Below are 12,773 nucleotides of genomic sequence, written 5' to 3'. Positions count from 1 at the left end.
TAATTAGCTCTCAGATGATTTAGTCTTCCATCAACAACCCATTTTCCCTCGAAAGCATTCTCTTACCGCACCTTCTGGCATATAATCATCAACCTGAGCGAGCAACCTAACCATATAAATTTTGGCCAGGGCAATAACTATATTGGTTTTCCATTCTTGTTTGATGCAGTGCGAAGCTTTGTAGGCCCTCTAAGGGTCCAATGCACACTTAAACACGAGCACCAACCGTCAGTAATTCGTAACATGGTATCTACATCATCTTCATGAGGTCCTCAGCCTTATCAATTTTGAACCTATCAAACTTAACGGTACAATGCAGGATCTTTTTTGAATGATCAAGGCCTGATCGGTTAAAAATTATATTCACAAAAACATTGTACTTTGTGTGTGTTGTCCCGATAACCTTATTAGTAATACATACTTAAACTCCCACACATATGATAGTGGATCCATCTGCACGCACCTTATTCTTCCTAGCCCATCTATGGCTTAAATTGAATAAACAAATGACTAGCTTATTGCAATAGATGACACATCTATTTATATTGTCAATCAATTGGAGACATCTGTTACTACAATGATCAACTTGTTGCAGAAATCAAATAGATATATACATCTGTTGCAAAAAGATTGTCAGTATGTTGTTTGTAAGTTATCTAACAGAAAGGATATATTTTGTAAGTTTGATTGATGAACTCCAGAGAGATATTTGGCTGACTTTGGAGCAAGGCTGCCAGATGAATGAAAGATGTCTGATTGACAATAATAATAATAGTAGTAGTAATAATTAGGTAATGTTTTTAATTTTAGAGATTATTGTCCTCTTTTTGTATATCAAATCTACCCAAGGGATTCAAAAATCTATGAATATTCATTTCATTTTGTTGTCGACTTTGAATTTTTAATTCTTATTTAGTATTTAATAATAATCATTCTGTTTATTCCTTGTTCTCAACATGTCAACGATTGGTGGTAGGGATTGAGCAACAATTTGTGTCAACAGTTAGAGGTTAACCTGCTATGACAGATCGATCATATGTTGCACCTGGAGGTTATTAATAAAAAAGGGCTATTGTTGTTATTGAGATGGTGAAAAGAAAGACATGACTCGGAGTTTCAATTATTCAATATGAAAAATGTTTCGTAAATAAATAATAAACACAATTTATAACCACAATTTTAATAACTGATCGTGACTTTTCACCATTTTTGTTTTTTAAATTATTTATTAAATAATAAAATAATTATTATTTTATTAAGGAATTTGAAAAGGCATTTTTTTATTTATAAAATAAAAAATTAAGCAAATTTGGATTAATGATATGGTGATATAGTTATTTTTTTTAAAAAAAAGTAGATTATATGTTGCAACAATTAAATTATCTGATGCAACAGGTTCACTATGGTTGCAACAGATGATATATCTGTTGTCACAGATGATTTATTTGATGCAACCTATATCGAGTCACAACTCAATAAAAGCAGTTCTTGGAAAGAATTAATTAATAATAATAATCTGAAAAGTCATGACTTATCACAATATTTCTTAATTTAATTAATTCATTACTTTTCACATTAATAAAAATATAATTAATAAATAAAGGTGAACAGTTAGATTATATGTTGCAACAGATATGTTATCTGATACAACATATTTTATATTTGTTGCAACAGATAATATATATGTTGTCACAGATGTGTTATCTAATGCAACAGATATAGGATTTGTTGCCACAACTCAATAAAAACGGTTCTTCGAAAGACTAATTAATAATAATAATCTAAAAAGTCATGACTTGTATCACAATATATATTTTCTTAATTTAATCAAAAATTTAATTAATGTATGGAGGTGAATAGTCGCTCTTTTTTGCCTCTCATTTAAATTTAATCCTCTATAAATAGGTTCGTCCTTACTCAATCGTTCATTCAAATACACACTCTATTTATTTATTGCATCTCGTCTTTCATATTACACTCTAGAAGACAAGATTATGGCTGACCCAGTGTGGGACGTTGCTTTTCTGCAAGACGCCGTGAATGAACTTCAAAATCAAGTTCGTGATCAGCAATGGGAATTGGGAGGAGTTAGATCAAGAATGTTCCACCAGATACGCAGGCTGAGGAGGGCCTTGTTGCTACTTCCGATTGAAGATTGGCCGGCTGGCAATGATGATGCTGATAATAATAATAATAATTAGACTATTATTTTTCTTTTAATCTATTATATGTATTTTTATTTGTTTAATAAATAAATTATGTTTGATCTTTGACGTTTTAATCCATATTTAATTTTCATTCTGTCTATTATATTCTCAACAAACATTTCGATGATTCAACATAAAAAGAAATAATTTAAAATCCAGTAGCAATAGCTAGATTTATCTGTTGGGTTTGTGGCAGGGGTTGATTTGTGTTGTTTCAAACAGATTAATTATTCGTTGCAATAGATAATTAGTCTGGTGCAACAGATAAACATTCTGATGCAACAGATAATTAGTCTGGTGCAACAGATAAACATCCTGATACAACAGATAATACATCTGATGCAACAGATAATACGATGATGCAACAAATAAATAGTTTGATGCAACAGATTACTCATTTGATGCACCAGATGATTGATTTGTTTAAATTGTGGGGACTTGTGCTGGATTCACAATCGGGGTTCTATCTATTGTTGAAAAAATAGAAGTGTACCCAGATGACAAATACGAATAAAAATCATAATTTTACTTACCAAAGTAACCTATAAAGTAATGCCAAAGTGAAAAGTGATGTAGTAAACAAAATTTGACCTAAGAAATTGGTCAGATCGCAGCAATAGCGTTGTACCAACAACAACAACAACAACAACAAATGGTCGACAAGAAGAAGATGAAGCAGAAGATGATGAATAAAGCAGCAGAAACAAACACAATTAATAACAAAAATCGCTAAGAGAGAGAAAATAACAATAGATGAGAAGAGAGAGAAAGATGTCTTTTTCCCTCCGTTTCCCATTATTTTAGGTATACATTGGGATCAAAGTATAAATTTAAAAACTTGTGGGTTATTTTAAAACTTCCACAACTTTCTTAATACATAATAAAGTAATTTTCACCTCCAACTAATAATTAAGACTTGTGTTACATACACCTCATTTTAAAACTCTTTGTCACTTGTGGCCCAAACCCCCAATTGTCTTGCTTCATGTGGTTCAACATTAATATACGTACATAAATATAGATTTTCTACCTTATATATACAATGTAATATTTTTACCAGGGGGTTCGGGTGAACCTCATGGAAACCACGTAGGTCCGTCCCTGCATTAATTTAATAACGTTTTGATAACGTTAATTTAATAAGTAACATTTTAATAACATTAATTTAATATACTACTACTACTATCCTTAATAGCATTGATTTAATAAAGTTTTATTAAAACTATAATTGTTCTTATTATTAGTATAGTTTCATCTTTAATTTAATATTTAAATAAATTATATTTAGATATATTATATAATATAAATTCACCCTTTAGTTTATAATATATATATACATACCCGCACGATTTTTTCATATGAGGTTGACCCACCTAATTAATAAATCTTCAATATTGCTCTTTTTCCGCAATGACAAAAGAAATTAGATGTCATTTTCATCTTTGAGGCAAAAATAATGAAAAAATAACAGTGGAAAGTCATTTAAAGGTCATATTTGTGCAGTTTTGAATAGTTAAAGGTCATATTTGTACACTGTCAAAGTTTAAGGTCAAAGTTATAATTTGGTGTCAAGTTTAGGATCATATTTATGTATTATGCCCTTAGATTTTAAGCTGGACACGTCCAGTTTTGTGTGTTGAACACGCGTTTGCCACGTAGGATCGGAGGTCATATTTGTGCAGTTTTGAATAGTTAAAGGTCAAAGTTATAATTTGGTGTCAAGTTTAGGGTCATATTTATGTATTATGCCAAAAAACAAATTAGAACATAAATTGTATATTTTACTTTTCATGTTTATCCTTTTAGATATTATTAAACTAGTCTCAAAATTTCAGGCACATTAAAATAAAAGTCAATTAAATCTCTTGAAACCATAACCTAGAAAAAGAAAATGAAAGATAAAATTGAAAAAATTTACAACATGTCTCTTGAAGAATGAACAATTCACTTATTTTGGACATTGAAAAATAGCTCAAAAGTCCATTTATTTAGGACTAGAGGGACTGAGGGAATACGATTTAAAGACACTGTTAAGGTGAATATCTTAACATTTTTTGAAAAATACATAAGCGAATAGATGAAAAAAATCACCTAGTGTTTTTTTTATCTATGTTGTATTTGAACCTAAAATGTAAGGCATAACCCACTTCATTGGCAACTAGGACACACCCTTGGCTGCATGTTTTATCATACTATTTTACTATATTATAAATTAAAAAATTAAAGATCATCTTAGACTTACACCCCATATATACCTCAGGACTTATGCCTCTCTTCCTCGGTGGCGGCTCAATTCGATTGGTGGCCTAAAGCAAAGGTTTGATGAGAGGCTCGATATTTTATTTTACTTTCTTAAAAAGATGCATTATATATATATATATATATATATATATATATAAAAGTTAAAGTTGGTGCGAAGACTCGTGTGAGGACGATAAGAGGAGGCTCCGTGTGAGGACGATAAGAGGAGGCTCAGAGCACTTTCCTGTTTTGACAGGTTTGCACCAGGGATCGACTCTTAACCCATTTTAATTTGTCTTGGTGATGGATGTTTTGACGTGTCGTATTCAATGGGAGGTGTCTTGGTGTATGTTATTTTTTGATGATGTTGTATTGATTGATGAGACTCACAATGAAATTAATGATAAGTTGGAGGTTTTGAGACAGACCCTTGAGTCTAAAGGTTTTAGATTGAGCAGGACTAAGACGAAGTACTTGAAATGTAAGTTTAGTGATTTGTCGAATAAGGATGACATGGTTGTGTAGTAGGATTCTCTGGCCATCCAGAAGAGAGAGAGTTTCAAATATCTTGGATCTATGATTCAGGAGAATGGTGAGATTGACGAGGATGTCACGTACCGTATTAGTGCAACGTGGTTGAAATGGACACTCGCCTCCTTAGGAGTCTTGTGTGATAAGAAGGTGTCACCAAGGCTTAAAGGTAAGTTCTACAGAGTGACAGTCTAACCGATTATGTTGTATGGAGCGGAGAGTTGGCCAGTTAAGAATTTTCACATCTAAAAGTTGAAGGTGGCGGAGATGAGGACGTTGTTGTGGATTTGTGAACTTACCAGGAGAGAAAAGGTTAGAAATGAGATTGTTCGGGAGAAAGTGGGAGTGACTTCGGTAGAGGACAAGATGCGAGAAGTGAGGTTGCGTTGGCTCGGACATGTGATGAGTAGGGACGCGGATGCTCTAATTAAGAGGTGTGAAAGGCTGGCTATGGATAGTTTGAGGCAGGGTAGAGGTAGGCCTAAGAAATATTGGAGGGAGATGATTAGGCAGGACATGGGTCAGTTAAAGCTTACGGAAGACATGACCCTTGATACGAAGGTGTGGAGGATGCGGATTAGAATAGAGTTTTAGTAGGTAGGAGTACGTTCATAATAGTAGGGAAGAATGTTTTGTTTGTATCTGTGCCTATAGTGTCTTGTAGCCTCTTGTTCATGGTGTTTTAGTGATGTCTATAATTTCGTATAGCAAGTTTATAATATTACTTTGTGGGTGTCTAGTTTTCTTTACTAGCTAGCGATATCACCCCTTGTTGTTATTTACTTTTATGTTTTTTTTGTTATATTTGTTATCTATCCTGAGCCGGGAGTCTATCGGAAGTAGTCTCTCTACTTCAGATATGGACTATGTATACTTTATTCTTCCCTGACCTTACTTTGTGGGAATAGATCGAATATGTATTATGTTGTTGTTATATTTTATTGTCAAACCAAAGTCTAAATAATATCTTTACTTTCTAGTGAATAAATGTTGTACTACTTTTTTTTTTTTTTTTTTTTACAAAAATCATCTAAATAGTTATTTTGGTATAAAATGGGGCCCAAAAAATTGAGGGCCTAAAACCAAAGCTTCACTTGCTTTATCCAAAGGCCGGTTTTGCGCTTCGCGCTAAGTAATATACCCAACCTTACGAATCCGCCTTTTAAAACACTGATCCCAACCAAATCCATCCAAACAAGTTTGCTTTCAAAATAATTTTTTTTTTTTTAAATGAACCTTTTGAGATTTCTTATATACAAAAAAAAATTATATAAAAGAGATAAAATTGAAAATTGTTAAAAATACATTTAAAATATCTTGACTGTGGAGTTTCATATCTTAACTATCAGTATGTGAATTTCCTCATCATACTATCACCAGTTATTTTTGAAAATACACCTTAATTATCAGTTGTTTCTTTTTTCTACCTGAAATATCACTATTGTTTAGGTCAAAAGCGAAAATAATAATTGATAGTTGACATGTATTTTGATAAGATAGGAAATTCATCACTTAAAGTTTAGGTATGAAACTCAAAAAACGAGGATACTTTAGGTGTTTTCGAAAATTCACTCAATTAAAAAAAAAACACAATGCATAAACAGACACTTATATGATATGTGTTACACCACAATCTTCAATGTATATCTTTCAATTTGTATTTCGTATAGTTTGTTAAAAGTATAAATAACATAAATACCAATCTTTTAAAAGTAATTACGCTCTCTCCCACTTTTTTTTCTCCCACTTTTTTAATTACTTTACTCTCTCTCCCTATTAATATACATAACATAGCCGACATATATATAGCATTCTGTGGATATGTGGAATTTTTGTAATATGTTTAGGGAGTTGGATTTTTTTGTCATATTGAAAACATAAGTTGTATATTTGTGTAATTTTTAGTTGTTAAAAAAGAATATTAAATATTTGGCATAATACATAAATGTGCCCTTTAACTTGGCATCAACTTTCATCTATGTCCTTCAACTTTGGGTGTGCACAAGTAGGCACTTAAATTTATATAAAGTTGAACAAGAAGACATGCGTGTCCTATGTGGTATCCTACGTGGCCAATTCATTTCCTACATGGCATCCTACGTGTATTATGTCACATAGGATGCATGTGTTTCGTTATTTAACTTTATACAAATTTAAGTGCATACTTATGCACATCTAAAGTTGAAGGTCATAGATGTGAACTGATGTCAAGTTAAAGACCATGCATATATATTATGCCTATATTTTTTATTTCCATACTCCCCCGGTTTGAATTTATGTATAGTTTCATCATCCACGTGACATTTTTGAAGCCACAAGATCAAAAGATAATGGTGCATTAAACACAACTTATATTTAATACCATAAGATTTAAATCTATATTTTTTTATATTTGTATCCTATCAAATTAAAATGAAATGAAGAAACAAACTTTTTACTAGTATTTGGTATGAATATTTGATATCACTATATTAAAAAATCTACCTTACGGAAAAGAGAAAAGAGAGAGAAATAAAAATAGTTGTAAACCTGCATTCTCCAAAGAAGATCGCTACTAGGCTTGACTTTATAACGATTGTTCCAGAATTGTTGACGGGCCTCTTCGATCTCAGCCCGTTCTTCTATTGTTCCAGCACTTGGGTCAAACTCCCATATTTGTCGTCCAACATAGTTATTTGTGCTATACAAATATGGACCATCTTCTCCTTTTGCAATCTTCAACTTCCACATTGTTACGTTCTATTTTATACTCACGAGGATAAAAATTTAGTGTTGGAACAAAATATGATGTATTATTAATGTTTGTGTTATCTATGCTTGTATTAGTTATGCTTGCATTTTCGTTATTAAGTGTTTGATTTGGTGTATTAAAAATAACATTCATTGCATAATTTCTTTAAAAAAATATTTGTTTACAAAAATACCCTCCATAAATATGATGGAAAAGATGTGGAAAAGACTTTGAAGGATAAATGTGTCTTTAATCATTGTAATGCATGTATTAGAACCCATTGCATTATTAATGTCATAAATTTTGAGGTATTAGTAATACACCTCTCAATACATAATAGAGTGTATAACTAATGCAGATATTAGATATACATAGGCTAAAAAATATACCAAATAAGATACTATTAATACCCTAAACTAATGCATGTATTATTGTTTTTAATATCCACTCTACCAAACGACCCCTTAGTGATATCAATAAGACTCTCACACATAATATAGGGGTTAGTTCAAACTATAGAAGGGCTGAGCCGCTGAGATAGCAAAGTTACAATCAAGAGTGATCAATTGAATATTCTTCGTCAAATATTATCCCGTAGATAGAGATAAGAGTCATAAATTTTAGTTTATGAATTTCGTGTCACTTGTTTTTTCTACTTCTTGTCTTTTTTATGGATAAATTATATTAAATTATTTTTAAATACAAAGCGCGATTTAAGTCCAAACTATTAGATTTTGTCAATATATAACTATAATGGTGCCTCTACCCTCGATCTTATGTATAGATTAAAATTATTTTTCTTATATATATACTATATACCCTTTTCGACAGACCATTAAAAGGCTCTAAGGGATCGTTTGGTGTAAGGAATAAGAAAAAATAATACCGGGATAACTTTTTCGTACCCCTTAATCCCTTGTTTGGTTACAAAAGTGTAGGCCGGATAACTTATCCAGCATTAATAGCTAGTACTGTGATAAGTTATTCCTACCTATAGTAATACTGGAATAACTTATACAAAGATAAAATATGTAAAATAACAAAACTACCCTCCTTAAACACTCTTTTATACATCACTTTTTCGCATTCATATATATTTCCAAAATTTTTAATACCATTTCCTTCACTACTCGTTACTTTTGTCATAACATATTTTTCTATTAACAAATTATATTATAAATATAATTTTTATTTTTGAATATATTATACGTTGAGTTTGTTTACCTAATGCTTATGTTTATTTTTAATTTGATTTCTCTTATAAAAATATTGACTCCGCTACTTAATTACATATTTTTAATTAAATAATCTTTTGTCACTTAAAAATTTAAATTTTATATATCAATTAAATAAAGATAACTTTAATATTTTACAATATAACAGTGATATGTGCTTAAATGAAGTGACAAAAAAAAATCTCTTTTACTAAAATAAAGTTAAGATGAAAGTTTTATTTTAAAAAACGCACGATACAATCATGAGAATACACACACAAAAATATTTAAGCTAAATAAGATTAAAAAAAAAAATTAAGAATGAACAAATAAAGTTTGCAAGGAAAATATAAGAAAAATAAAATAAGGTGGAGGATATTTTTGTGAACAAACAACTTATTCTTAGAAATTATATAATGCATACTATTTTGAATATGATAAATCAAATACTCAATAAGAAATAATTTCAGTATAACTGATCTCATCATAACTTATCCAAATGTAGTTTATCCCAACATAATTAATTTCAGTATGATTTGCCTTCAAACCAAACGAACCCTAAAGGTCTTAGTAATGTTTCATGCAATGTATTGATGGAGGGATCACAAAAATTGTTTAATAAAAAAATGGAGAGAGAGATAAAAGACTCACCAAGTTTGGTACGCTGAAAGAAAAGAATTATGATTATGTGAAAGAAATGAGTGACCTATGCAACTATTTATACTCCCTTATATGATTTACTTGTCCTATTGAATTATCACACACTTTAAAAAAGAGTAATTAATAATATTAAAAGTAATTTTATTATATCACTCTTTGAGTATAATGAATTAGTATGGGTAAAACAGACACAAAGTAATAAATTATTTATTGATCTTTCAAACTGAACAAGTATTATCAAATCTCTATTTTAATATAGTTGATAGAAAGATGAAAGGGTGGAGTACAATTAATAGCTTGTTTGGCCAAACTTCTAAAATTAGCTTATTTTTAGAAGAGTTTTTCAGAAAATTAATTTTAATAAGAAAAGATTGTGTTTGAACAGTAACCTTAACAAAGAACTTTTGAGCAATAATTAATATTTGACCAAACTTTTAAAAGTGTTTTAAGTATATTTTCCTCAAAAGTGTTTTTCTAAAAAATGCTTTTGAGAAGCTACTTTTTTTAGCTTAAGAAAAATTGTTTCTGCTACTCGCCAGAAATATTTATTTTCTCCCAAAATCTTGATCAAACACCTTTATTTTTTAAAGAAAAAATGCTCTATTACCACCTTGAAATATACGCGAAAAGGTTGAGACACACCCGAACTTTAGGAGGGTCCTATTACCCCTGAACTAATTAAAATCGTATTTTTGACAAGCTTAGTGCCTACGTGGCACATATGTGTGCCTACGTGGATCCTTCAGTGTGTTGTGTCATGTATGTATCACGTATGTGCCATGTATATGCCACGTAGACACTAAAGTTGTCAAAAATACGATTTTAATTCGTCCAGGAGTAATAGGACCCTCCTAAAGTTCGGTGTGTCTCAGTCTTTTCGCGTATAGTTCAAGGTGGTAATAGAGTATTTTCTCTTTTTTAAAATAAACACTTTTAAGAAAAAATAAGTAATTTTGAAAAACTATCAGAGTTGTTTGTTTTTTTCTTTGTAGATAGTAGACGCTTCATGTAATTTTGACCTTCCTCAAATTTTACATCATTTAAGTTCTTGAAATTCCTCTTTAAGTGTAATTTTGATTTTTTAAGCTTTTATTTTAGTTTAGTAAATGTTATTTGTTAAGATTGAAAAATTACAAAAAAAGTTGTGTTTTTAAGATATATTATTTTCGTATTAAAATAGTTGGTGCTATTACTAAAAATATTTATTTTAATTTAATTGTCTTATTTATGAAATCAAGAGAATTTTATTATGTTTTTTTCAATTTTATCCCTATCATTAAATGACTACATAAAATGTATATACTCAGATTGACAATTTTAATGTATAATTAATAAGATTAATTTAGTAAAATAAGATACTAATAAATATTTTTCTTAATGAGTGTGTCAAATCAACAAACATCAATTATTTTAAAACAGGGAAAGTACTATTTTATTTTATTTAAAAAAAAAAAAAAGAAATAGTGACATTCATTTGAGCACAAGATAGGAAGAGGTAATTTTATAAAATATAAGGAATTTTTGGGCACAAAGGTCCTTTTCCATGTTCTCCGTTCATTACCTGAATTCATCATGTTTGATATTTGAAAGATTGAAGTGGTCACACTTCAAGTTTAATTGTGATAATGAGATTTCTGGTCCCTTTGTTTTGCTTGGAATTAACTCATTGTTTGGGTATTAAAAGAAATAGAGGGATATCAAAAAACTATTTGAGAAAGGTGGTTAGATAGTACATGACAAATATACGACTAATTTACCGAGGATAAGATCTTAGATAAAAAATTATTAAGGTTAAAGATTAGGATAGAATGTTAGTAGGTAAAGAGTATTGTCTAGTTTCTCTTGTTAATATTGTTATTATTATTCTCCTATTATTTTACGGAAAAGGGTCTAAAATATCCTCCTCCTATTGAAAATGGTGTAAAAATGTCTTCCTTCCATTTTTTGGTTCTATGATACTTTTCACATCCATCTTTGGACTCCAAAATATCCTTCACATCTACCTTTGGGCTCCAAAATATCCTTTATGTAACATTTTGAATATAAAATAAATAAAAAATATTTCATTATATTAATGAAGTGGCACCTTCCCGTTAGTCTGCATTTAATAATTAAAAAAGTTTAAAAATTCTTACTCAGAATGTCTTGTTTTGAAATTCATGATCTAGTACTTTTTGTGGGTTGAAATTCATATGATGAGCAGCTAAAAACTTGTTGTACACTCATCGAACATGCCGTGGTTCTTAGAACAGAACAACGCTCACCAAATGTTTTTTACAAGTTGAGATCCTAGATATGGGAGAATCAATTTTAGAAATCTTTTGAAGCCTACAAAAGAAATAATGCTTTTCTTGGTGAACTACAATGCTATAGTGCATGTAAATTAAAGGGGAGTTAGAAGTTAATTGTAGTAGACCAGTAGATGATTTTGTATGTCTTCAGTAATTTTTGAATTCTAGATAATTTTCTCTAAAGTGATATCAATAACACTGAATACAACAACACTCACCTGCTGAAATGTGTTGTAAACGCTATTATAACAAAAGTAGTCGTGGTATTATTAGTTTGTATCTAAATGTATCAAAGTAATTTGTCATGAAATTTGGTCATAAGGTTCAGTAAATCTCAAGTCACCTTCCACGCATTAAATAAGGCATGGTAATTTACCACTCAAGCAGAGATCAATAAGCAAATTTTGACTTGATTCACAAACTCTAAAGTAAGAAAGTAACTTATGGTGCAATCCTTCGAAAGAATACCAGACACATATAGTCATACATAAAAGAAAGATGCACACTTTGACATGATTTCACAATAAAAATTACTAAAACATTAATATATGAGTATTGATCACTGGGTATATATGAGGTAGGTGTTGTGTGTTAGAATTTTTAAATTTTTTTAAATAATAAAACGTGAATCAATGAAAATGTGTCACTTCATTAATAAAATATTTTTTATTTATTTAATATTGAGATTGTTAAATAAATGACATTTTGGAGCCCAAAGGTAGATGTGAACAACATTCTGGAGTTCGAAGGTAAAATGTGAAGGGCATTTTTGAGCCCAAAGGTGGATGTGAAGGACAAAATAGAGTCAAAAGGTGGATGGAGGGTATTTTCCCACCATTTTCAACAGGTTACTAGTTTAACCTACGTGCATTGCACATGTACATAAAACGAATAACAT

At 30.2% G+C, this 12,773-nt stretch overlaps 1 protein-coding gene across 1 annotated transcript in view; it reads right to left on the bottom strand.

Moving 5' to 3' along the window:
• Window positions 1-9,631, bottom strand: part of LOC107841181 (beta-amyrin synthase-like) — a 41,877-nt gene extending 32,246 nt beyond the window's left edge. Inside the window, 2 exon segments of the mRNA XM_047396482.1 lie at window positions 7,509-7,718; window positions 9,576-9,631. Of these exon segments, the coding sequence (XP_047252438.1) occupies window positions 7,509-7,709 (201 nt within the window). The 5' untranslated portion in view covers window positions 7,710-7,718; window positions 9,576-9,631.
• Between the last annotated feature and the right edge of the window lie 3,142 nt (window positions 9,632-12,773).

The sequence above is a fragment of the Capsicum annuum genome, chromosome 9, assembly GCF_002878395.1.
Source record: "Capsicum annuum cultivar UCD-10X-F1 chromosome 9, UCD10Xv1.1, whole genome shotgun sequence".
In the NCBI taxonomy this organism is placed as follows: Eukaryota; Viridiplantae; Streptophyta; class Magnoliopsida; order Solanales; family Solanaceae; genus Capsicum; species Capsicum annuum.
This window is presented reverse-complemented; position numbering and strand designations above follow the sequence as displayed.